Source organism: Mercenaria mercenaria, chromosome 10 (genome assembly GCF_021730395.1).
Source record: "Mercenaria mercenaria strain notata chromosome 10, MADL_Memer_1, whole genome shotgun sequence".
In the NCBI taxonomy this organism is placed as follows: domain Eukaryota; kingdom Metazoa; phylum Mollusca; class Bivalvia; order Venerida; family Veneridae; genus Mercenaria; species Mercenaria mercenaria.
In genome coordinates this window covers 32264018-32290445 of record NC_069370.1, presented here as the reverse complement: position 1 = coordinate 32290445, position 26428 = coordinate 32264018, and the positions used below count along the sequence as shown (strand labels likewise).

At 34.6% G+C, this 26428-nt stretch overlaps 1 protein-coding gene across 10 annotated transcripts in view; it reads left to right on the top strand.

The window, feature by feature from the left end:
- LOC123560845 (dual oxidase-like) overlaps positions 1 to 26428 on the top strand; it is an 82176-nt gene that overhangs the window by 34027 nt on the left and 21721 nt on the right. For 5 of the 10 annotated variants that reach the window (XM_053552622.1, XM_053552620.1, XM_053552623.1 and 2 more), the window contains 21 exons: positions 3491 to 3661; positions 6894 to 7081; positions 7565 to 7772; positions 8308 to 8471; positions 8779 to 8839; positions 9233 to 9329; positions 9757 to 9832; positions 10000 to 10102; positions 10453 to 10625; positions 11178 to 11353; positions 11933 to 12051; positions 12664 to 12807; positions 13444 to 13551; positions 14065 to 14103; positions 17244 to 17464; positions 17916 to 18101; positions 18801 to 18890; positions 19811 to 19946; positions 20232 to 20325; positions 20786 to 21007; positions 21576 to 21623. In XM_053552622.1, the coding sequence (XP_053408597.1) occupies positions 3491 to 3661; positions 6894 to 7081; positions 7565 to 7772; positions 8308 to 8471; positions 8779 to 8839; positions 9233 to 9329; positions 9757 to 9832; positions 10000 to 10102; positions 10453 to 10625; positions 11178 to 11353; positions 11933 to 12051; positions 12664 to 12807; positions 13444 to 13551; positions 14065 to 14103; positions 17244 to 17464; positions 17916 to 18101; positions 18801 to 18890; positions 19811 to 19946; positions 20232 to 20325; positions 20786 to 21007; positions 21576 to 21623 (2824 nt within the window). The remainder of the gene's footprint in view (positions 1 to 3490; positions 3662 to 6893; positions 7082 to 7564; positions 7773 to 8307; positions 8472 to 8778; positions 8840 to 9232; positions 9330 to 9756; positions 9833 to 9999; positions 10103 to 10452; positions 10626 to 11177; positions 11354 to 11932; positions 12052 to 12663; positions 12808 to 13443; positions 13552 to 14064; positions 14104 to 17243; positions 17465 to 17915; positions 18102 to 18800; positions 18891 to 19810; positions 19947 to 20231; positions 20326 to 20785; positions 21008 to 21575; positions 21624 to 26428) is intronic. The other 5 variants (XM_053552625.1, XM_053552619.1, XM_053552617.1 and 2 more) reach the window with 3 other exon arrangements.

The following is a 26428-nucleotide window of genomic DNA, read 5'->3' as shown; positions in this document are numbered from 1 at the left end:
GATGCAGTATAGTACGGTAGGGTATTGTTTTTATATCAAGCAATGAGAAAGCTCGTTATTCATTTGAGCGCGATTTGCGAAAGACTGAACAAAAAAAAAAAAAAAAAAAAAAAAAAAAAACAGCCAGCTAATATCAAATAATGACAAATCAAAGTAATGGACATCGGAAACTTCCTTGAGCGAGTTCGAGATGTATGGGATCGATCAATAGGTCACTAGAAGGGTCACAGTCTCTAGATGCTTTAGATAGCGCCATTGTCCGGATGGATGCGTTGATTAGAAATGTCAACAGAATGACTGTATCCTATCCCGGATTAGTCCAAATAAATTGTACTCGCGAGTTGAATATCGTTATACTTTTTTGACTGGTCGATATCCCCATCCTCTAGGTAGACAGCGTGAAATATTAAAATGTAAAATCAGTCTACCCGAGGTCTCAATATTTAGACTAATCCCGGATGTGCAAACATTTTGACCGACTTGTCAGAAGCCATGGAAGTAGTACAAGAGTTAAAAAGGTTTGTAGATTATTTTTTTTTCTGTCAAACTGAATACATGGTGACTAGTAAGAACCCCCCTCAAAAATGCCCATCCCTATCCGCAAGTGGCTACCTCTAGACCCGGAATCTAGAGGTCCGGTTTCCGGACCTCCAAACAACCCGTACTGGGCAGGCTAGAGGTCTGGTTATCAATATACATGTACTATTATAAACTGTAATACAGTACCAGCGTATAAGGTACGTAATTGCTGGTAAGGTAATTGCTGCTAAAAGTTATGATTAGTTGTCATAAAGTTGCCTTTATTACGTTTATTTTTGTAAATATTTTATGTATAATAAGCTCTCACTCGAGTTCGATACATATTGAATATGAAACTTTAACTTTGTCGGTAGTCACCGTTATTTATTTCCTCTCACTGTTTGGAAAAAGTAGCTAAAAATCCTATATGACAATGAGAAAATCGGAGTCTTCTATGACAAAGAGTTATCACTTGCAAAGGCCGTGCAGTCTGTAGTTCAAAGTTTAAATTATGATGTCAAAGAAGTAATCTTGAAAGGTCATGAGTGTGTTCCTGAGGCAAATAGTACCAAATGACCCATGCTGAATTTGCCCGAGTTAAACAGCACTTATTTGATAGTTTGAGTACCTTAAAGAAGATTGTTTAATTTATTATATGCTGAGACAGCTAATGTTAACTTAAGAATTTAAAAGGTGTATTGGCACCGAGACTTCATCCATTTTACAGGAGGTGCAAAATTGTTGCACAAATTCTTGCACTGAAAGGTCCACGCATACAAATATACATGCACGTACGCACGCACGAACACGCAAAGCAAAGCAAGACGGTGCCCAACTAGTTTGTTCTTTGTGCCCACTTGTTTTGTTTTTTTTGTTTACCGCTTTGTTAATGTGTTTCTTGATTATTAGATCCTAAAGTGTGAGGTTGTTCACTGTTCAAGGTTTCTGACCATTTCTAAACGATGTTCCCATTTTCAGCGTGCCTTTTGTCCGTAGAGGTTTATATGTTACGTATATGTATATTGTATTGTGGTGTGCACTGGTATACCGACTCCACATTTATATACTGAATTAATTTTAGATATTATTAAACATTTTAATTTGAACATTTGGTAAATTTTGTTTAATTCGGGACCAAAGGAGTAACAACGACTAAACCGTTTTAATTGCCACGTTTTCACCAACAGGCGTAAGACGAATCCAAAGCTAGGCGTTAACAGGCGTAACCTGGTTATAACAATGAGTACAAGTTGTCAAACAATACATATTTCTAAAGTAGAAATCAATATATTTTGCTAGAATGTGTTTTGTATAATAATTTATCTGAAAAATCTTAAGCCGTATTGTTATATATATATATATATAAAGACCGAACATACACAAATCAACTGAATTGAAAAAATCTGAAATCATAACTTAGGTCATTAAAAATATATCGCGACGTTGAAAACAAAAAGTCTTATGTTTTATTGTTTAACCCACGATGAGTAGTCTCAATTCAAGTTTCATATTTTGTCTTTGTAATTGCACTTCTAACGTACTAGAACTAAAATACATGGTCTCCTGTCACAACTTTGCATGTGTTAGGAAAACTTTTGTGAAACTAAATACTAAAACAGCGAAACTATTTGACACAGCGAGGTTTATTTCTCATGAATGTACCCTTTAAGCGTATATCCGCCATTGACAATCATTTTCGGAATGTGTTGATAATTGTCAAGTTTTTAACTCTGTATCCGGGATCATTAACTCTTTTTGTTCACTTTTATTTTATTTTGTTTTCCCATACAAATCACAATATTTTACTGACGTATGTAATTTAGAAATATTATATATTTACGGATAAACGCTGAATAGAATCTCTATTTTGCAAATGCGTCTACCCGGATGAAATTTTATTAATTTTAATTCATATTTACCAGTTTCTATAGCCTAAGTGTCTTGCAAACTATTCAAAGCCTGCAATAGCTGTATCATGTAATGGATCTTGAGTATACATGCAATGAGATGTTGATATAAATTAAAACAAATATTTGCTGTAATCCTGGTTGAATGAAATATTTTAGAAGAACCTTTGCAAGCAAAGAAAATAATGACAGACTCGATTTAATTAAGTCTAATAATAGGAGGTATTGAAATATATAACACCCCTCATGCACCCTTATACTGGCTTAATCGGAGTTTACATTGAATGGAATCCGCAACACTGCAAGTACGCCCACCTTGCGCAACCAAGCAGACATAAAACATACTTGGTTTAATAAATTCTGACCATGAAGTAATGAAATGTTGTGCACAACCCTCATGCACATGAGTAGTGAATAGTTTCTTTGTAATAGGGTCTAATATATTGTTCCCAAGTTTTGCAATAATTATCTTCCTTGAAACAAACTAGCAGACATTTTATGTACCGAGTTTCTAAATATATTATAGGGATAGTTTACAAAATTAGCCAATAACAAAATAGTAAAGATATAAAGACAGTAAGTCTTGGTATAATTCTTTAAACATTTAAAGATTACATACATTATTTGTCAATAAATAAAATTTCATGGCACTGTGAGGAATTTTTCCCTAATCTGTAGTAAGTTTAAGGTTAGGAATGACCCTCAAAATGGAAGCTTGGAGAGATAATGTGTGCAGTGTAAGAAGCATCTATGCAATAATTATTCCAGATATGTGTTTGTCTGTCAAGCAACAACTTAAAATAAAAGATGTTTCTTAACATAACTGGTTATTTAACTGAAATGTTTAAATTCTTTATTAACCCGAACAAAATACTCTAATGTAAAGGATATGAATCTGCCATGACCTAGCTGAACGTTTTTTTATCATAAATTGTTACTACTCACATTTTACTACCGGCTGTCTTCGATAAAATCTAGCTAGATGCTTCGACATAAGTAAGCAATAAAAGAGTAAAGAAAACTCATACTATTATTCTATATAGATATTTTACCTCTCATTTCAGGGAAGCCACTGAAGCAGAACATTACCACTGATTATTCTGATTACACTTACAAAGTGTCGGGTAGAGGTCGACCAAGTGCAAGGCTCATCAGTGAACAACTTTTCAAAAAACTGCGGAATGAGACCTTTACACCAAATTCTAGAAACCTCACTGCCTTGTTTGCTTTCTTTAGTAAGTGTTACTATCTATTATTAACAAGTTATCACTGAAATATGTTTTGTATCATTAGACTGTGATGAAGATAAATGTTAACCTTTAGCCTGCTAAATTTCTAAAATGGACTGGTCCATCATTCAATTTGGGCAGTACCATTTATTATTAGAAGGGTTGTTTACTGAAAATTTACTGACTGAATAGCGAACAGTGGATGTGCAGGCTGATCTTGGTCTGCACTGGTCGCAAAACGCAAAATGACTTGCCGCCAGCAGGCTAAAGGTTAAGGACTCGAATACAGATTTATATCAAAATTGTAAATAAAAGGTGACAAAATGTGATCCGCTGAGTTTCAGGCAATATTCATTTAAAACACACATTTTTAGATGATAAATATATAAAGATAATGCGTACGTCGTGTGTCCCGAGGAATTTGCTAATGACTTCATTTCATATTGTTCAGGTAATATGCCGACTTTGATGTTAATTATATTTTTTATACGCTAGATTGATTAACTCCAGTTTAAAAGTGGTGAACGTTTTTAAAATCAATTAAGAATAACTTGTAAAAAATTGTTCAAATGTATCTTCTATGTCATTGTCATTTAATTACAATGTAACCGAACAGAAAACAATTAAATTTCTCACACTGAAGGTCAAATACGAGCTTTAATGATTATGTGGTGTTCATATGCACGTCAACATTTTTCGGCGACGCCGTCTAAATTCGTTTTCGTTACCTATGCCACGTGACTTCAGTTTGCAAATCAAACTGCTTGATAGCGCATTATAGATAATTTATCAAATGAAAGATTTATGCAACACTCTGCCTGATTGGACGAGAGTGTCAATTTCTTTCACTGTGTTGATTGTGCTACGCTGAGTGAAATGTAGACAAAGCGTTTATCCTAAACGACGCTGTTTACAGTTTTAAAGCTAACTTTGGCTCAGTATATTTAGCAAGAATATTGATATATCTCAAAATGATAATTAAGTTTAATAAATATGATAACAACCTGTTCAAATACCAACATATATCAAATTAAAGAAAGAGTAAGGGTGTGATAAGAGTCTTTCATGTAGAGAAGTGCTTTTTAAAAGATTTTCCTTGTTACATTTGTCATCTGTATATAAAAAGGTTTCTTGCTTTTGTGACTTTAGTATGGTATGCAAATAATGAACTCAGTTTAATCTGTTTCATTATATATATGCTATATAATGACTGAATTTCATTACACTGAAATGAAGGTACGCTGCATACAGTTTATCTATGTGATATGACTACGGTCAAACTTTGCTTATGAAACAGAATTATTGAAATTATTACAATTGTATGTTTTGCTTAACCTTCACTTTTTTATAGGTGTGACGTCATTGTCCAGAGATTCATGAATAGCTGATATGCATTTGTTAAAGCGGGATCAGTTGGCCTATTTTAGAAATAAATAAAAATAATAAATAAAAAAATCCTTTAATTGATTTTTTCTCATGTATTCTAATCAAACTTGATTTGTAGCATCTTTATTAGGCCCGCAGCCAACTTTGTTCAGCTGAGACATTTGACCCCTTTTAGGGGCTGCTAGAGCTAAAACTAGAAATGCCTTTGACTTCATCTCAGTGTTGTAATATTTTCTGGTTCTTCGGGATCATTGATTTTAATGCATTTAGATTTGAAGATTGAATACCGCTTAAGCCGGTGATAGTGGGCGTGGGCAGTGTTGCATTTTCCATTACTGCTCATTAACAGACTCAATCAAACCGAGTCTGCAATTTTCACTGTTTGCCTTGTTTTCGGTGCTTCCGATGGATCTACTTTCCAGATGTTATTTATACAGCGTCTCATGAACAGCTTGGTGGATCTTTGTCATACTTGGTCTGGAGCATCATTATAAGGTCCTCTTCCAAATTTATTTATATAGGAACTTGGGCCCTATTAGGGACCACTATAGCTAAAAGTAGATATGCCTTTCTTCGCATTAACCACTAAAATGTAATGGATTTTTATCAAACTCGATGTGTAACAATATCGTATGGTCTCCTGCTGTTTTGTTACAAATGGGGATAGGGACCAATTTAGCTAAAAATATAAACACGTTTAATGACCTCTTCTCAAGAACCGCTTCATGAATCTTCATCAAACTACTGCTGTAATTATTCGTCTAAGGATAAACGAAACAAATTTGCAACCCTACGAAACCTTTGCGAAAAATTAAAAGAGAACCATTTAAATTGTTAAAGTGCGGTGTTTAGTTTTGCAATTTGAAAAATGTTAGATGAAAGATGAATGTTAGATGAAAAATTCATAAACTTCTTTCCTTATTACAATTCGCCGACTATCATTTTTAAAGATATTTCTTGTTTAGAAATATCATTCATTTGTGTTTTAAAATGATGTCCCTGTTATGGTGCGGGGGCTGTTTAAAGGAAATTTGCTTTAAATGACGCCTTCTTCTAAACCCATCCATGGAAAATGTTTCGGTCGGACAGTTTTCTAATTATAGAATTCAGAATGTACAAATATAGACACTGACCCCCATCCATTTTGCATACAAGTACCTGTAAAGTTAGGGGTTTGTCTAGATGGACTTAATTCGAGTTTTGTTTGATACGCCCTATGACTGTTTGAAATGTTACAGTAGTTAAACATTTAGATATGCATTCAATCAAATTTAACTGGTAACTAACTATAAAGCTCAACAAATGAAGATTCTGTCCCTAAGTAGGAACGAAGACAAAATTCTTATGTATAATAGGAATTCTGGTCAAAAATGACTTCCTGTCCTGAACTACACGTTGAAGTTCATACAGAATTGACCAAAAGCATTCTCTTGTGCGGAATTAGACAAGATAAAGGTTTTGCATACAATTCGCGGCAGGTTGGGTCCCTTAAGTAAAATAATTCATATCGATTTTATCCAGTGTTTCATATTACAAAGTGAAATTCAACCAGACGTTTACGGACGCTTGATGAAATTAACCAAAAAGCATCCTTTAAAATTATACAAATGATATGTATGACGCCTCAGTGCACATGGGGTCTGGACTTGTAAGGTGTAATGAATCATCTTGGTTATTTTTTAAAGAAGATCCATTTAGGGCGTAGATACCAACCAAGCAAAATATCAACAAACCCGGTCGGATCAAGGCTGTTCACGGGAGGCACTTAGCAATTCCAAGACTGGACACACATCTGATACAAAATTCAAATAAGATATAAAACACGTACTTGGTCTCTTTTTGTAATTTACAGGTCAATTAGTTGCCATGGAATTGATTGACACAGATGATACCACGTGTCCTGTAGAACTCCTGTCTATCCCTGTACCGAAATGTGACCCGGAGTTTGACACAGCCTGTACGGGCACGCAACACCTACCATATGAGAGAATTTCTTACGACAAAAGAACTGGTCAATCTCCAAATGTTCCACGTAAACAGGTATTACTGTCTAACTTTTCTCTTTTTATGTCTTTATTCAAGTTAATAAGAAATTGAAAACACAAATATTAGATATTAAGATGTGACAACTCTTTCAGCCTATCATTATTTTAAATACCACTACTTTAAGCTTTCCATATAATGTTTAAAATTTATAACTTTATTTCAGAGGGCAACTAAGTGAACAACTTTTATAAAATTAACTGCTTTTTAATTTGTTCTAACTGAATATGAGCCGTGCCATGAGAAAACCAACATAGTGGGTATGCGACCAGCATGGATCCAGACCAGCCTGCGCATCCGCGCAGTCTGGTCAGGCTCCATGCTGTTCGCTTTTAAAGCCTATTGGAATTGGAGAAACTATTAGCGAACAGCATGGATCCTGACCAGACTGCGCGGATGCGCAGGCTGGTCTGGATCCATGCTGGTCGCATACCCACTATGTTGGTTTTCCCGTGGCACGGCTCATATTATATTTCATAGGTCAACAAAGCCACGAGTTATATTGACGGTAGTTTTGTATACGGGAACAACCTCATCCGTGCCTTATATTTACAAGGAAACAGATCCCCAAAACTCGCATCTGGAGATGCCTGGTCGAAATATCCACAGAAAAATGAAGAAGGTCTTGCCTTTGTTGCAAATCCTGATCCCGTAGAACATGCATATCATGACCAGTACAAATATTGGAGTAAGAATTTATATACCTATACTTTTTATGACTTCATGTATATGTTATTTTATCTTTTCAATTGATTACAGACAGGTACAAATTTGTAATATCCTTCTGTAAAATATCAGTTTCGGTACACAGAGAACATTTGTTTATTCTCACATACTGTAAATAAGCTAGAAAAGTGCAACACCCATAAGATGCAGTCGCATTGAGTATTTAAACTACACGTCACGGATGTCCTTAGATGAGATGTATATGGATTTTTTATGGTAGAGCCAGAGGAAAATTTTGTGGTTTATAAGGAAAAATGTATATGAGCCACGCCATGAGAAAACCAACATAGTGCGTTTGCGACCAGCATGGATCCAGACCAGTCTGGTCAGGATCCATGCAGTTCGCTAACAGTTTCTCTAATTGCAATAGGCTTTGAAAGCGAACAGCACGGATCCTGACCAGACTGTGCAGATGCGCAGGCTGGTCTGGATCCATGCTGGTCGCAAAGCCACTATGTTGGTTTTCTCATGGCGTGGTTCATAATCATATCTTTTAGAGCTTGGGGATAAACATGTGCAGGAGAATCCGGCGCTGTTGTCACTTGGCGTTCTGTTTTTCCGTTGGCATAACTACTTGGTGGACAAACTGGACTCTAAGAAACACCATGGTTTTGATGAGACGTTCTCTCTGGCGAGACAATGGGTTATTGCGTCGCTCCAGGTATTATACAGAAAATTAAAGACTTTAATTACATATCGTTTATAAACGGGATTATAATTCAAATGCAACATGACATACTGTTGTTTCCTTCCGCCCCTTTTGGACAAATACCTATCGAATCATGCTCATGCTGTATCATTTAACAAAGGGGGCATTAAGTAATAAAATAAAGGTCGAATCCAATGCTTTTATTTCTCTAAATTTTAGTTTGACAAACAGTGTTGTTCTTTGCTACGACATATCTGGATATCGTATTTATTTGGTTTTCACATCGCTTGCATTCAACACATCAAATGTTTGATTTCAGAGTGTGATAATGTACGAATGGCTTCCAGAACTTCTTGGCGAAAGCTTGCCAAAATATACAGGTACTTGGAGCAATAAATTGTTATTTGGAAATATTTAAATTTGAATTGGATCTTTTTTTTAAAAAAATACTGAAATGTTTAAATGTAAGTGTAATAATCCCATTTTCCAAACGTACTTCAATCGTATTTTTGTATAATAAAACCGCCTCGATAACTCGGAGTGAGAGCGTCCACTTCGAGTGCGGGAAGTCGTGGGTTTGCACCCCAGTCGCGTCATACCAAAGAAGTGAAAAATGGTACCAGTGCCTCCTTGCTTTGCGCTCAGCATTGAAAGGTAAGCTTGCTTCTCTTCTCTCGTACCCTCGTGGTGATGGATTCCATCAAAAATATCGTAAGTGATTAATATAAGTTGTAAAACTTGATTCAAAATCAATCTACATTTCCTAATTTCAGGTTACAAATCCGATATCTATCCAGATGTTACATCAATATTTGATGCTGCCGCCATGCGATACATTCTCACACTTATTCCTGCCGGAATATACCAAAGGCAATTATTGTTTAAAGATGTTATTGCGAGGTCCTGAAGTGTCCACTTTTTTCATTTCATTTTTTTTTCTCAATATATTTCTCGGTATATGCTGTTCATACACAGATGATAACAATGATCGAATGGTTAAGGTGTGGGCCTCCTCTCGTTGGTTTCTTAGTCTCTCTGTGGTTACGATGGCTCCTCGTATGAGACCAGAACTGAGTTTTCCAAGAAGCGATTCTAAAAAGACACAAGAAGCTTCGCGCTTTTATCTCAGTCGAGTTGTTAATTAATATAAATTAGTACAAACTTTAACGGAATGTATGTGTCTCCATTGTTTTGCGTTTAAAGTAATACTACATATCAAAAATTGAAATTATTAACAGATGGTTTTTAGTACCGTATTGCTTTACATTATGTTGAAATACGGAGTGTTCTTTTACAGAAATTCTAGATGTGAATATGCCATACAAGGAAAGTATGAGGGGGTACGTCTTTGCAACTCGTACTGGCGCTCACAGGTAAGTTACATTGACATAATTTCAAAACATCACTTCTTTCGTTGAATGGAACTTATTTTAATACATGAACTATGACCTTTACTGTCGTGGACAATGATCCTGATTGTCCGCTTGCATTTCATGCAAAATGACCTTAAATACTCATATACGCAAATAAAATGTTTTAGGATATATTAATGGAGCGAGAAGATGAGGTAGAAGAAACATTGATGGGTCTTGCCACACAGGTGGCAGAAGCAGAAGACGTCAAAATGGTGGAAGATATACAAAGTAATTACATTTAAGTAAAAGATTGCATTTCCCTGTACGGTTGTTTAAAGTCATAGAATCAAAATAAATTGTGATACAAAAAGGTATACGTAAATATTTGAAACACAACTCTCTTGAATCACGTAAAAGACTGTACTGCTTTATGGTAAAGAGAATCGTAAAGAAAAGAAAATTGTATTTTATGCAAGGCAAGTGTACGTTATCAATGCTAATGAAACAGAAGTATTAATTATATATTTTCATTACATGTTGCAATAAACACAAAATTATTGCCACCCTGTTTGTTGTTTTGAATTTGTATTGTCTGTTTAGTAAATTTTTAATCATTTAAGAGGTACCTTACACTTCAGGTAAATATTATGGCCCGCTCCACTTCTCCAGACATGATCTCATATCTCAGACAATAATGAGGGGGCGGGATTATGGTCTACCAGACTATAATACGGTTCGTGTACAGATCGGCTTGGAACGGATCACCAGCTGGGATGATATAAATCCTTGGTTGAACCAAACTAATCCAAATGTAAATTTTATTTTTTTTCCATTGACGTAACTGTATTTTACATGTAAAGGGCCATTAAAATTATTTCCCATGTTGAATATGTTTTTACATAAGTAATATAATGCGCTAACTGATAAAATGTGTCTACTCTGAACAATTTATGTTTCTGTACGAGATCTTGTCGGCTTTCAGATCTTCGTGCAGCTATGAACTTCCTGTACATGTATTATTTATATGAACAATTTCTTATTGGTCAAGCCTACTTACCCCTCAGCGATGTGGGTCTGACCGCCGATTCTTTTCCATTGGGAAGTTCTTCAGGTAGTGAGCAAAAAGTTGGTAAGATGGTTTTACCCAGTGCCTGACAATGCATGGTTGCACACAAGAGGACTTCCACCCACATTTCAGCCTGAGTGTCCTGTTATTAAATAGGATTTCATGACCAAACTACTTCATGTCTTAAAAGCAAACAATTGGTTTCTTAAATAATCAGATACGTTTGTTTAACTGCGGCTAGCTTCTTCTTAATTTCATTAAGTGTTTGTCTGACCGTCTCTCATATTTACACCACAGTTACTACAGACTTTACGATACCTTTACGGAACACTGGATAACATAGATGTGTTTGTGGGCGGAATGTTTGAAACTACACCAGAAGGACCTGGGGAATTATTTAGAACTGTTATCGTTGACCAGTTTACTAGAATTCGGGATGGTGACAGATTCTGGTTTGAAAACACAGAGAATCGGTATTTTGTTGTTGTAGTCTTTGAAGATAGAAAAATTATGTTCATATCATTGAAGTAAAGGTAGAGTGTAATTGATGTAAATATCTAGTTGCGATATGAATGAATTTGATACATAAAACTGAAGGAGATGATAATAGATTTCCAAAAAGTAAACAGTATAAAATTTTATTTTTTTAAGATATTTTTTACAACAAAAAATACTTGTTCTGGCCGTTTCATAGTTTTACGGGTTGCTTCAGTACATTCAAAACTCAGAGAAAATACGACGAACGGCATAGTTTTATATCGCAGCCATTTGCTACAGATTTGTATACACAAAGTTAGTATACAGATCCCTTGCTAGAGAGACCGTATATATGACATTTATAATATGGCATTATTTTGTATCGTTCACTTAAATAGCCTTGAGTCAGGTAAGAAATTCAGAAAGCTTATTAAGAAAGATTTCATGTCAGAACTACTTAAATTGTAGGACATTAATGATTGATACCAGTCCTACCGAATAAAAAGCACACTAAAACATCGTCAATTCTAAGTTTTAACATCGATATATTCATACATGCAAACAATTGTTTCCAGGCAATTTACAGATGAAGAAATCAGACAGATAAGAACTCTGAAATTAAGTGATATAATCGTCAATGCTTCAAAGGTAGATGCCTCGGACATACAGGAAAATGTGTTCACGTTTACTGCAGGTATAAAGATTAATTGAATTTAGACTCGTCATCTCCAATTATAAGACAGAAATACAGAAATATTTTTTTGAACATTATTACCGAAACATTTAAAATTATTAAACAAATTATAGATAGCTGTCACTGTGACTGTCTTCCCTCCGCCTCGACCTTTACTATGTACACATTATGACAAAATTTCACAGGTGTATTTTGCAGTGACAGAGGATGCAAATCACAAAAAAATAATCAATATACTTTCACATGAGGTCAAACTAAGTTGGGGTCTTATAAAATGTTGAAGTGGGGCCTTAATAATTTGTCGGTATATTGCTTAGAATAATATGCATTTAGGGTATGGTATAACTATTTCTGTTTCTATGGAAGTAAGATAGTTCTCTGCAGTTAGGCATTAGATTGAAGTAACCTATTACATGAATAATTTTGGCTGATGAGCATATGTGTAACCGGTTTTAACATACCTCATAAAAGCTGTTAAAATCATGGCATATTTCATACTAGTATACAAGTGATAAGGATAGAACTCCGTAACGAATAATATAGCGATAATGGACGAATGTTCCCATTTTAATCTCAGAAACATGTACCAACATTTTGAAAATCAATTTTTAGAGGGCTCTGGTAAATGCAGTGAAGCTAAATATCTACCAGAACAAGTACTGGAGCCTTGTACCCCGCATCAGGGCTACGATTACTTTGCTGGAAGTGAGGCTTCATATATTATTATCTGGGTGTCTTTTGGACTTATTCCATTCTGTGAGTATACCATGGAATTAATTAAACTTTAGTGATTTACCTTTATACACTTAATTAAACTTATTCCATTCTGTGAGTATACCATGGAATTAATTAAACTTTAGTGATTTACCTTTATACACTTAATTAAACTTATTCCATTCTGTGAGTATACCATGGAATTAATTAAACTTTAGTGATTTACCTTTATACACTTAATTAAACTTATTCCATTCTGTGAGTATAACATGGTAATGTATTCCATCATTTTAAATTGTTTACTTTTCGTTTTTAAAATAAAATCCACCGCCTACGTTGTTTTGTACAGAGTAACCAGTCCTAGAGTAAAGTTACATAATAAACCGTAACACGTGTTGTCATACTCTAATAATAATTTGGGGCCTCCGTGGCCGAGTAGTTAAGCTCGCCGACTTAGAATCGCTTGCGAGCCTCACTTAGGGCGTTTATTTCTTCATGTGAAGAAGCCATCCGGCTGGCTTACTGAAGGTCAGTTGTTCTACCCAGATACCCGCCGATTACGACATAATGTATGGAGGCGCACCTATAAGGTCTTTCTCCACCATCAAAAGCTGGAAATCACCATAGACGTTAAACCGAACAAAACGAAACAAAAATAATATTACTATTATTTTACAGTATGTTTTTTCGTGGTATTTCTCCTGTCCAAATGCAAGCAATGGCGATACAACAGAACAGTCCAGCTGCTACAGAAAAATTTAAAGGAGACTCTGGGAAATCAGGCTGGTAATCAGTTTTACAGTATACCTCTGAAACAAAATACTATCGAATGAACTTAGTAGTAGAAAAGAAATTACCTAGAAAATGATCCTTCTGCTATAGTTTAGTTGTATAGATTATACATGCTTTTGCATGAATATCAATAGAAAATAGAATAAAATACATACAAATGAATATCAGCTATTGCTTTTTAGTACAGAATACTAGTTATTAGAAAATATATACGCTGGAGAGAATACTACTTTGCTTTACTTAGAAAATAAGAAGGTCAAAAATTTTCTTGGCTATTTATTAGTATCTTTACTTCATTAAAATTAGACATCGGTTTGTAGACAAAGACCAAAATACCCGGTATTAAGTACTAGCAGAGCAGGTTTAATCACGTACTTTCAAGATATCTATATCTCAACAATATCAATAAGAATATTTGCAGAGTACGAAATAAAAAGTATTCCAAATATTTTTTTTAAATGAGTCCCGACTTGTAAATTAATGATTTTTACTTTTTTCCATTTTTAGGATTTGAAACGTTCTATGATGATATTGGTAAGATAAAAGGTACAGGCTTTGTGTATTGTGCATTGCATTTTGTTGGTTATGTTTTGGTTGTAAAAAAGAAAGGTTCTAATGTTTTCACAAATGAAAAGTTTAATAGGGGAAATCCACTTACTAGGTGTACATACGTAACATATCTAACTTCAGTTAATTATGCTTTAGTAATTGTACCAGTATTACGAAGAAAACATACAATTATGTCTAACTAACTTAATCGACTTAACAGAAATGTTATTGTTGTGATTATGTTCAGTGTAACGTTATTTACATGAAGTTGTGTGGTTTCGTGACACTTTACCTTTATATATGGGTTTGCTTTCTCTTAAATATAAGTAAAAATGAAAATTGCTTTAAACTAGAAAATCATTAGCAATTAGAAAGTACTTTTTACAAAAAACTTTTGATTTCAGTATAGTCACCTGTCATCACTTTACAAAAGCTTCCAGAATGTAATAACATCAGTATGTGTAAAGCATTAGTCATTTTAATGTAATATTTTCTAACACCATCAAGGTAAATGCGTTTATAAAGGTAATGAAATTCATCACTCAGCAGATGATCTTTACATACATGACATATGAATTTTCTCTGACAGTATCCTAAAATTATCCTTTTTTTCTGTTGATAAACTTGTTGATCATACACCCAAATCAATATAGCATGTCAGCGAGCCTAGGAATATGTCTCGAATATAGATTCCTCTCGTCCAAATTTTTAATAGAATTCTTGTGTAATAAATGGTCGTTAAGCATGTACATGTATATCAGTTTATCAACTGATAACAGACCTGACCACTTAGTCTATTCGTTGTAGGAAACAGTATTGCTAGACTCGTCATTTTAAACAGTTCTATAGAAAAACTGACCCCTCCAAGTAAAATACTGACTCCCTGAACATGACTCCCTTCGATTTTTTTATAGAATAACGACCCCGGTTATTATTCTATAGAAAAAGTGACTCCTTCCATGTAAAATACTCACTGCCGAAATTACTACATTCGAACTCTCATACAATATCGATTCCCGGACATTATTCTATTTAAAAAAAGTTACTCTTTCCCTGTAAAACACCGGCTCCTAAAAAGACTTTCGACGATAATATCTATTAAAAAGTGATCCCCACCAAACCTAACGGACAATTTTACTAGATCTACAACTCTAATACCCTCCATTGCCAATAGTTAACATTTTGATTGTACTACTACTACTGGTGCCGCTACTTCTATTGCTGTTACTACATGTACTTCTTCTTCTTCTACTACTACTACATGTACTACTACTTCTACTACTACTACTACTACTACAACTGCTACTACTGATACTATTATACCTGCTTCCACTTATACGTCTTGTACATCTGTCTCTTCTTCTCCTGCTGCTGTTGTTGCTGTCACTTATTCCTCTGCCTGCTGCTGCTGCTCCTACTACTGCAACTGCCACTACCACTACCACTGCCACTACTACTACTACTACTACTACTACTACTACTACTTTCTATTGTTGCCGCTACCGTACTTTACTGCCACTGCTAAGTATTATAATAATAATAATAATAATAATAATAATAATAACTTTATTTTCTGAAGGTGACATACTAAGTGTACAAATACAGATATTTTACAACTTATTTCCAGTATGGCCTTCAACTGATATACATTCACACATACACACAATCATACAGTCAATTTATAATTTAACATTTATACAAAAAAACACATATCAGAATTACTTAAATTTTCTCGACAAACACGTCTCAAATTAAAGAAGGCTTAAATAAACGTAATGTAACAATAACTATGTTTTAAAAGAATTATCATGCGTCACAAAGATTATACATGACAATTAAGATACATACAAAAAAGAAAGTCTGTCCCATAAGATAATAAATTGTTCCAGATTTGAATAATAAGATAGTATGAATTTATTATTATTGGAATAGAATACAGTAACATCAATTCAACAAAATTCTTGTAATTACAAGTAATTAATTGTTAAAAACTATTTTAACAAGAGAAAATTCTTTAAATTATGCTTGAAAGTAGTTATATTATTATTATGAAGTTTAATGTAAGAAGGAAGTGAATTCCATATGTGTGCAGCTTTGTAGCTAAATGTTTGTTTCAGGTAGTTCGTTTCAGGTTTAACAATAGAAAGATCCATGTTTTCGATTGAGCGCAGACTGTAATGATCATTATGAACAAAATGTAGTAAATCTGAAATGTATATAGGACAATCTCCTCTTTTACTTTTGTACACTAATAATGAAATATGGTATTTGCACCTGTTCTCAAAAGATAGAAGTTTTGAATTTCTTAATATTTCATCAAAGTTGCTACACTTTGATTTTGTAATTATTTTTATAGCGCGTCTCTGCAAAGATGTAATTTTATCAGTGTCCGATTTGTGACAAAGTCCCCAGACATTGCAACTTCTATTAATACTAAGTTCTATGCTAGCAGTTTCTTGTGCAGTTTTCTTCTGAAGAATTACTTCATACCGAAGTTTGCAGGGATTATTGACACTGGTGTGTTTTGTGAACGTATTGTGAATTGTTATTTTCCTGAAAAAAAAATGTATACACCAAGATACAGCGTCTAGAAATAGAATCCCTTTTCCCGTTGCGGAATGCTCTGATTTCTGTGTCAAGTGATGGTATCTGGGGCTAATGGTCAAACGGAAGGACGGACGGACGGACAAGGGCAAATCTATATGCTCCCCTCCCCCGAGTGGGGGCATAAAATGCAGCAATTAGGTCTTAGATACATGAGTTATCACTAAATTTGACCAAATGACCGGGGGTCGTTTTTTTATGGGAGTCAATATTCTTCATGAGGTTCAGTTTACTTCACGTGGGGGAGTCATAGTACTATGATCTGGAGGTCATAATACTATGACCGGGGGGTCACTTTTTCTATAGAATAATGACCGGGTGGTCATTATTCTATGGGGGTCGAAATACTTCATTACACCTGCATTAAAATATCTAATTATATTTACTTCATGTAAGTTCCAGATGATATGTCATGTCTGCTGATTGGTTCACCCATGTCAAATAAAGGCATATAATTATATTGATCCGTTCAACTGACAGACTATCCTAAAGGTTTAATACCAACACATAGAGTGACGTTGTGTATACTTCAGGTCCACAAACCCAGTTTAAAGGTACAGAGTGGCTTTGGGATGAAGAAACAAGATTAGTCATCATTCGGATCCACCATGAATGTGTCCTAGATATTGTCAATTTGAAGGGCAAGCCATTGAGGACCGTCAACATGAAGGATATGAAACATGTCCAATGTACACTCAGCTCCAATAAAAAGAGAAACGTTGTCTTAATACGTGTTTCTAAGGAATATGACGTGGTAATATACCTTTGCATCTGTTAGTTACAGTTGTTCATTAGTTTTTGTAAATATGGTCTAAAAGCACAACAATATACATATGATTTAAAGTCTAGTTACATTGCCTCTCAGTTTTATATGATAGACAGATAATAACAAATATATAACAACTGACTTAACGTGTTTAATTCATGGCCTCACTGATCTTCCTTAATTTTTACACAGTTTAAAGTCTAGTTACATTGCCTCTCAGTTTTATATGATAGACAGATAATAACAAATATATAACAACTGACTTAACGTGTTTAGTTCATGGCCTCTCTGATCTTCCTTAATTTTTACACAGTTACAGTGCTGTTGCATTTTTCATTACCTCTCATGAACAGTCTGTTATCAGTTGCTTAGTTGCGTTAAATACTTCAAAATGATCAAGCATGGTCATGAACTGAGCATATGCTGTTGTGTGTATCAGGTGATTGAGTTGTCAAACGAATCGCAGCGTCGGATCTTTGTGGAGACACTGCAGCACACACTTGCCAATGCTGGTGCTTCTATTGATTACCAAGAGGCCAAGCTGAAAAATATCTATAAGAAAGCGTTCACACAGAAGAAACGAAACCAGCTGTTAGAGAAGTTCTTTAAAACTGTTTTCTCTGAGGTAAGTGCCATTATATTGTACTGTACTGTGATTTTCTCAAAATGTTTAAGAAACAGTGCTTCGTGGTTGAATAAATCATTGTTTGTTGTTCGTATGCAAAGGAATTATGTCATGGTGGTATAATAATACACATTTGAATAACATCAATGACTTTATTCAATAGAAAATCACTGTTTGACATATATTATTTCGATTCTGTCACTTTCCAGATTTATTATCTACGTCTTTGAAGATATCCACCAAATATTTTCCTGTTTAGTGTGGTTTGACGCTATGACATAAAACACACAGTTTTTGTCATATTTGTTAAATAGAAAAATATATAAAGTCGTATTAGAATATTACTTATATGTCTTTAGAATAAAAAGTTTTGTTTGATACCTATTTACAACATCATAATATAGTGATTTGTTAAATATTTCATTGGTGATTTGTTATATATTTCACTTTTTTGGTTGAATTTCCTTTTAGAAAGTATGACATTTTGCAAAATTATTTCGAGTTATTGACTTTCATATTTATATAAATAGGCCTGAAAACAGCTTAAGAGAACGAGATGAAAACAATATTAGTAAGAAATATAAAATTATCCGTGCATCTGTAATTTTGCCCAGCAAATTAAATCTATATAAACTCGTAATAAATGTACAGTTTAGGAGCTCCAGATGGACTAATATTGTACAAATGAATAAATTTTAGGCATTCCAGATGGACTATGATCCAACTTTAGATCAAGACGAGATTGAAATGAGACAAGCTCGAGATATTCTTGAAACAGAACTCACAAAGGTAAAGACAGTAATCGATGCTGATATCTAACAGAAGACTAGCATTCAGCTAGCGATATGTCGAGTTTACTTTACCTACATTGCGATGCATATGGCTCTCTGGCTGTGTTTGGGGTGGAAATCTATCCTTAACTTTAGTTTTTTAATTGAAGAGAATAGGAGCCAGAGACAGTTTTATGCAAGAATAAATACATACAATAATCATAATCGCCAGACACTCATGGGTATCTTATTTAGCTACTCTACACGCGTTGACATGTAAAGTAGCTACTCTACACGCGTTGACATGTTAAGTAACTACTCTACATGAGATGACGTTTAACTTTGAAAGTGGATACGCTACACGTGATGTCTTGTAAAAGAGCTACTTTATTAATTAGCTAGTATGTACGTGATACATGTAAAGTATATACTCTACATGACATATCAAGTAGCTTTTCTACACGCATTGATATGTAAAGCAGCTACTTTACACGTGATTATATATAAAATAGCTATTATACACGTGATGATTATATCATATAACTACTTTACCCGTGATGACATGTAAAGTTGCTTCTCTAAACGTGATGACGTATTAAGTAGCTACTCTACACGTAATGACATGTTATTGAGCTAATCTATAAAGTAGCTATTCTATAGTGATGACTTCTAAAGAACATGTAGTGGTGACATATCAAGTAGCAACTCTACACGTGATGATGTGTCAAGTAGATATTCTACACGTGATGACATGTAAAGTAGCGGAATAACACAGGCGTGGATACGCAAAGATGCATAAACGCTAATGCACTTCGTGTATATACTTGTTTGAAACTGGAGAATGTCATCTTTATATACTCAAAATAGTGTTTGGCTGTTTCTTTTAACGCCACATTTTGGCAATTTTGTCATCACTAATTCGAGATATTTATATTGTAGGAGGAATTTGCTTCTGCTTTAGCAGTGAAACCTAATACAGATTTTGTTGAAAACATGTTTGCACTGATGGACACGGACCATAACGGCTATATTTCATTCCGAGAGTTTTTAAATGCCATTGTTATGCTGTCGAAAGGTAATTGCATGTCTTATATAGAAATGAGATTAATGAATTACATTTTTGTATTACATTTTCCCTTCACAAGCGGTTGTTTAGAAGTATTACATTTTCCCTTCACAAGCGGTTGTTTAGAAGTATTACATTTTCCCTTCACAAGCGGTTGTTTAGAAGTATGCTTAGAATTGCCAGACACGTGATTGTAGTGGAATCAGCGCATTATTTCCGTGTACAAAGATCATGAAGGTTTGTGTTATTTAATTTGGTACGGTTTCTAGCATACCGTTTTTAAACTTCCCTTAGGTTCTGGACAAAACAAGTTACAGACATTATTCAGAATGTTTGATCATGATGGAAACGGAACTCTAGACAGAGATGAACTGCTCAAACTGTTCAGGTATATCATCAGCGTTTTACAAAACTATTCAGGTATATTGTCAGCATTGTACCATTCAGATATAGTCAGCATTTTATCAAACGGTTCAAGTATATTGTCCGAATGGTTCCAGACTGTTCGGGTATATTGTCAGCATTGTACCAAACTGTTCACGTATGATGTAAGCGTTGTAAAAAAATTGTTACATTGTAAACATGATGAAGCATAGATTATTTAAATAATTCGTTTTGTATCAAAATTTATGTAATTTCAAATAGAAATGAGTTCACATTCCCCAGACACTATACTTAAAATACTGCCGTGACAGTTGTTCTCCTATAAGATTTTATGTCTTTGACTGTACTTTCATTTTGTCTGAAAATACATTTTAAGGGAAGAAAGCGAAAACAAATAGCTGTATCTTTATGCACTTATACCGTTTTTCGCTTTCACCCCTCGGTAAAAAGTATATTTATTACAGTTCGTTGCTAGAAATGGCAAACAGCAGTTTGACGAGAAAGGAAACAGAGGATCTGGTTGACTCTATGTGTAAGCAGCATGGATTAACCAGTCATGATGCCATCAATTTTGATGACTTCTGTACAATTCTTTCTCCTCATATGGACAAAATCTGGAATGCTGGATTGGAATGGAAAGGCTGTAGGAACTATATACCAACTTCTGGAGATGATAGGAAGAGAAGGTAGGTAGAACATTTAAATATTATCAGTCATCTTTTATTAGTGGGTGAACAACGATAATGAGGGGAAGTAAAATTATAGTTTGATGTATTAGATCCAAAAGAAGTGTTTAAAGGCGTATGCTAGAATTCCTGTATATGAGTTGGGCGAAATTTTTCCCAATAATAGAATGTCTTCAAACTTTGGATATTGAAGGACAATCATCTAAGAAACAAAAGTATGCAATAAAAGTCATAGGTCACCGGTATTGAAAAAGAGTTATCTACCTTTGAAAACGGCATTTTTGGATAACTCTTCTTCAAAACAGGTGACCTATGACTTTTATTGCAAGTTCGAAGAAATTCTATTATTGGGAAAAATTTCGCCCATCTCATATACAGGAATTATAGCGTACACCTTTAGGCATCGTTAACTTAAAATTTGTATTTTATATACACATAACAATGCTGAACTTAAAATAGTAGTGTGGCTTTTTTCCTTTGCCATATCATAATTATATAGAAAGACATGTATCATTGCTTTTTACTTTACAATATGATCACATTCATAAATGCTTCTATATGACGACAGTGTTAGCAGTTTACGGCGCCTGTCCGCCGTTGTGACGAATATGTTCAAGTAAGTTAATAACGGACCCTAACCTCGGTGCAGTGTCTAGCATGCATTGGTGCATTGTGCAGTATTACTGATAATACTCTTGATGCAGTTATTGTATGGTATAATATCGACAGTAATAATAGTGTCACTGGTATAGTGTAGTTGAATTACCGCACCCATAGTATTAAGGCATTTTCATTCGTATGTAATGTCGGATCCACTTGATACTGTACGATTTCTATTATCAAATTTTTGACATCGTGGAAGTGAAAAAAGCCATTACATGATTTTGGTAAATTAGACTAGTGAAATAACATTTTGACTTAGGAGACGTTGTTCGAATTGATGCTGTCTATAATAGGTAAATAAAGAAGTAAGAAAATGTGTTGCTTCCGCAGGAAAGATAAGGTTTGATAAAAGGAATATTACGTTTTTACCTTATCAAACTCGATGAATTGTGCGGTAGAGCAACCACTGTTTATAAAATGGTGGCATGTTTCCCATTTGCAAGTACTATGGAATCATACGAAGAATTTGACCCAAAGTTACTGTGTTTTCATACACCTTAGTCGTGTTGTTAATGAACGTTTGCCATACCTAGCAGTAGGTTTTTCTTTTATTTTAAGTTAATATGAACAATAGAACATTTCCTTTTAGCTTAGGTTTCGCAGTCGATTATACGTATACAAAGAACTTGAACAGCATGCTAAGTTAACTTAGGCAAGGTGTTGGAATTGTTATGTCTCCCTTCGGTTATAGTCGGATGCACCAAGGTTTTCGTTTATATGTACACAAGAATAATTGGTAATGGATTGACACAGCGTTATTCGAAGAACATGAGACCTTTATGTACAATTTGTAAAGCACTTTATCATATATATAAAGGTGTGTAAGGGAATCTTCTATAAAGGAATAAGCTAGTCATGATCACTTACTATAAGTTCAAATGAATATTGCAGGTTATTATTTTGTTTTTGTAATACAAAGGATATCAAAGGAAAACAACTAAAAACAGAAGAACTTAGCAAAATTTCAAACCAGCCATCTGATTTTTGTTTTGTTTTCACTAAAAATATTATAACAATACAACAGTTTAAAAAATGAACGTGCATAGATATTCAGTCGTATGATTTTGATAAATTAAAAGTATTCTTAACAAGTACACTCAAAATAAGATATTTCAATACACCTTTTTTTTTCACATGTGAAGAAAAATTCAATGAAAACATTTCAATACTTGTTTAGAAATTTCACCCTCATAACAAAAATGTCCAAATTAATAAACAGTAAGATAACTCTATACCTTGTAGTGTCCCTACTGCCGCTTTTGCAACAATAGTATGATGCAACGCCCCCATTATGCTTCTTGCTGTATAGAAATTGTGTTTGATACCTTTGTAATGGCTTTGAAGAAAAGAACACTTCGGACAACTTATGCTCTTGATTTAATCCGCTTTAAGAATAAGCGAGACATTTTCCAGGGAAACGGTATAGACATAGTAACGATAAATTAAAGGTGATGCTTCAGGAATGGCTGAATATTTCACATAAATTGTTTACGTATATTTTGTTTCTGCGCAGCCAAGATTCTATTCTAGTATTGCTGTGGAAGGGGTTGTACTTGAAAGTTACGTTTCAGGTAAACAAGGAAGAATGCTAAACTAAACATGATACACCTTAGAAACCTGGTGTAGAAACTGACTACTTGACATTTTGATTTTGCTTATGTAAAATTGCTCCTCCAGTCACGATCGATATTCCGACTGTTACGTTCAGCAGTGGCGTAGCTTCTATAAGGCACTGCAGGCCCGGGCCTGCAGATTATCCGAGAAAGTGAAAAAATAAAAATATGCAATAAAAGTCGAAGGGTAAGGGGGGTCATGCTATAGGAGGTAATGAATCAATCACTAACGGGAGTGTTCCTGGATGGTTTTGAACTGTACGCTAGATATGAGCAGCATAGTTACGAACGTAGCAGCGATGCTGCGAGTATGATGTAGGTGAGGGAGGGGGTCTCCATCTCCCAGAAAATTGAGATTTAGTGGATGTTTTAGGCAAGAGGTGCGTTCTCTTGCTGTATTCCAGCGTTAATCTATTTTGTTTGTCACATTTGTACTACATATTACGGAGGTAATCATTTAAACGTTAAGCACACCGCTCATGCTTAATAGCAGGGATCGTGACATTGTCTAAAAGCAAAAACTGCAACTCGAGCAGCCCAGGTTATTTTGAGGAATACAACCATTTTTCGTATACTTTATTTACAATTAAGAGTCCTTATTAACTTGACAATGAAATTGTGTATCGCTCTAGCACGGCTGAGAATTAGAACGTTGAAGAATCAGAGTTCTATGTTCTATTGCTCTACACAATATACTCCCTGTTTTCGTACATTAGACATCAATAGTAACAGTAGATATATGGTTATGTTTCAAAATATTTGTGTCACTGAAACACTGTGTCATTCTATGATATTTTTTATTGCACAACTGCCATGACCCGCTCACGCCAAAAGGGACCTAACACTATGGCAGTTTGGGTAACTGCATCTAACTTCTACACACGTGAAAAAAATCGAATATTCGAACCGTGTGCAAAGCTGTCACTATGAATATTTATTTATTTATTTATTTTTCATTTAATATCCTCCACAACGTCAAGATTGCATAGGCAATGAATGGAACGTTACCTAGCACATTTAAAGTATACTAGGTTTTGTTTTTGTTTTTATCTTATTTGAAATCTTCGTCAGTGCATTAATGTAATGCATTGCGTCTGCATCAGCATTTTGGTAAGTTTTTCATGATACCTCGCACTTTAAAGGTATACTAGGTTTTTTATTTTTGTTGTAATCGTATTTGAAATCTTCATCATTGCAAACGTTTCAAGTTTTCTCACGGGAAACTTAACATTTTTTAGTCAGATTAAACATCTAATTTTGGCAAATGCAAATTTAAACTGCACGAATTGCTAAAAGTATTTCTGTATTCAGATCTGGAAATAGAATGATAGATGTTATTGCAACCATTGATAATGTCTTCGATATCACATAAGCAGCGACGGGTTTCTTACTCGAGGTACCGGATGACTATCATTCTTATTCTCCCACTGCTCTGTTTTTTTGTTTTATTGCATCTTATTGATACTTGAATAGCAGTCAGGCGGGTGATCCTTTGTGCAAAAAGATTCCAACATGCCCAAATTAAATATACCGGGGTTCAATGGGCAAAGTGATATGTAGGTGTGTTTGTAGAAAACGAGCGCTCGGTAGTTGCCATAGAAACTTGCATGCACAACAGAATCTCGCTTTTGACTGAACTAGGGGTTTATGGCAAAATGATTCGCATGAAGCGGCGGTCTAAATCTCAAACATCCAGTTTATATACATGTACTGGTATGCTGAGAGTTAGTGTCAATTAAATATAAATCATTGGCTAAACTTTTTGTAATAGCAGCAAATATTTAGACTGTGTTTAGCTATACATGCAATACGTCTTATTTTAAACATAAAGCATATAGTACTGTTAATACAGATAAAACTGTTACTTTTTGTTTACCTAAACTGTATGTAGTAACTGTTCATATTTTCAAATATGAAACTCAGATCTAGTATACCTCTGAGACATAGTCTTTAGGTTGTATCCGCTTGTATCTTTGTATGTTCGAAACCTCGCACGAGGTGTCTATTTTTTTTTCATTTTTCATTGTGAGGAAACCATCAGGTTGGCTTTCTGAACAATTTATGGCTTTATCCAGGTTTCAGTTCATGCCTAAAGTTATGTCCAAAGGAGACACCCGGGGTCTTCCTCCCAACATTAAACACTGTTAAAAGCTGGACAGTTCTTTTGAGACATAAACACGTACTTGTAAAAATACAGTTGATGATTTTATACTAAACCTCTGAAACTGTTTAGGGTTTACCTACATAATTGTTTTCCATGGCATTAAAACACTTGCTTTACTTTCATTTTTCGCTTGTTTCTACTTAAGTTTGTCACTTAGGCAGACTGAATTTTTGGTTCTTGTAAGACATATCTATGCGAAATGTCTTCTACATGTGTAGAAAACTTCAACTAAACGGATGCACAATATACACATATGTAATTAAGATCATATGACATTACGAATTCATTTAAAATATATGAAACTTAAAACGATTCACAATGTATGTTCGACATCAAATGATATGTCCGTACTCCCTATATAAGGTTTGTTCACTTTTACGCTATAGATCACAATAATCCAGATGCCACTGATCACGTGAACTGCAAACTGCAAAGAAGATAAGTATGATATACATAAATGAAGCACTATCAGTATGCCCAGCTTTGTAAGCAATGTGTAATTTAGAAAGAAGGAAAATACACATAGATGTATCGTTCAAAGGTGTTGCCACCGGCCGTTCCTGTGCGGTTCCCACTGTGTTCCTTAATATGTTCGTTTTGTTCTCGCTGACAGTTTGTGTCGGATTTAAATTGTACGCACAGGCGTATAGGCGTATGACCAGATACGCGCCTGACCAATATTGAACATGTAATTTGAGCTTATTTATTTGATATTTCCATGATCAAACAAATAAAACAGATACCAGTAGTTTTAATTATTTTCTCGCTCGTATACCACCGCCCCGCCAATTACCGCCCCGCAACTTTATTAATATTGGCAAATAGACAGTACCTGCGCCGAAAAATAGGGTTGCGAATGTCATGATCAAATTACGCGGACGGGATTCGAACCCGCGACCTCCAGGTTAGGAGTCCGACGGTACTTACAGGTTTTTTTTAACAAGAGGGGAAAGGGCCCAGACCTGTCACTCTTTTTTTTTT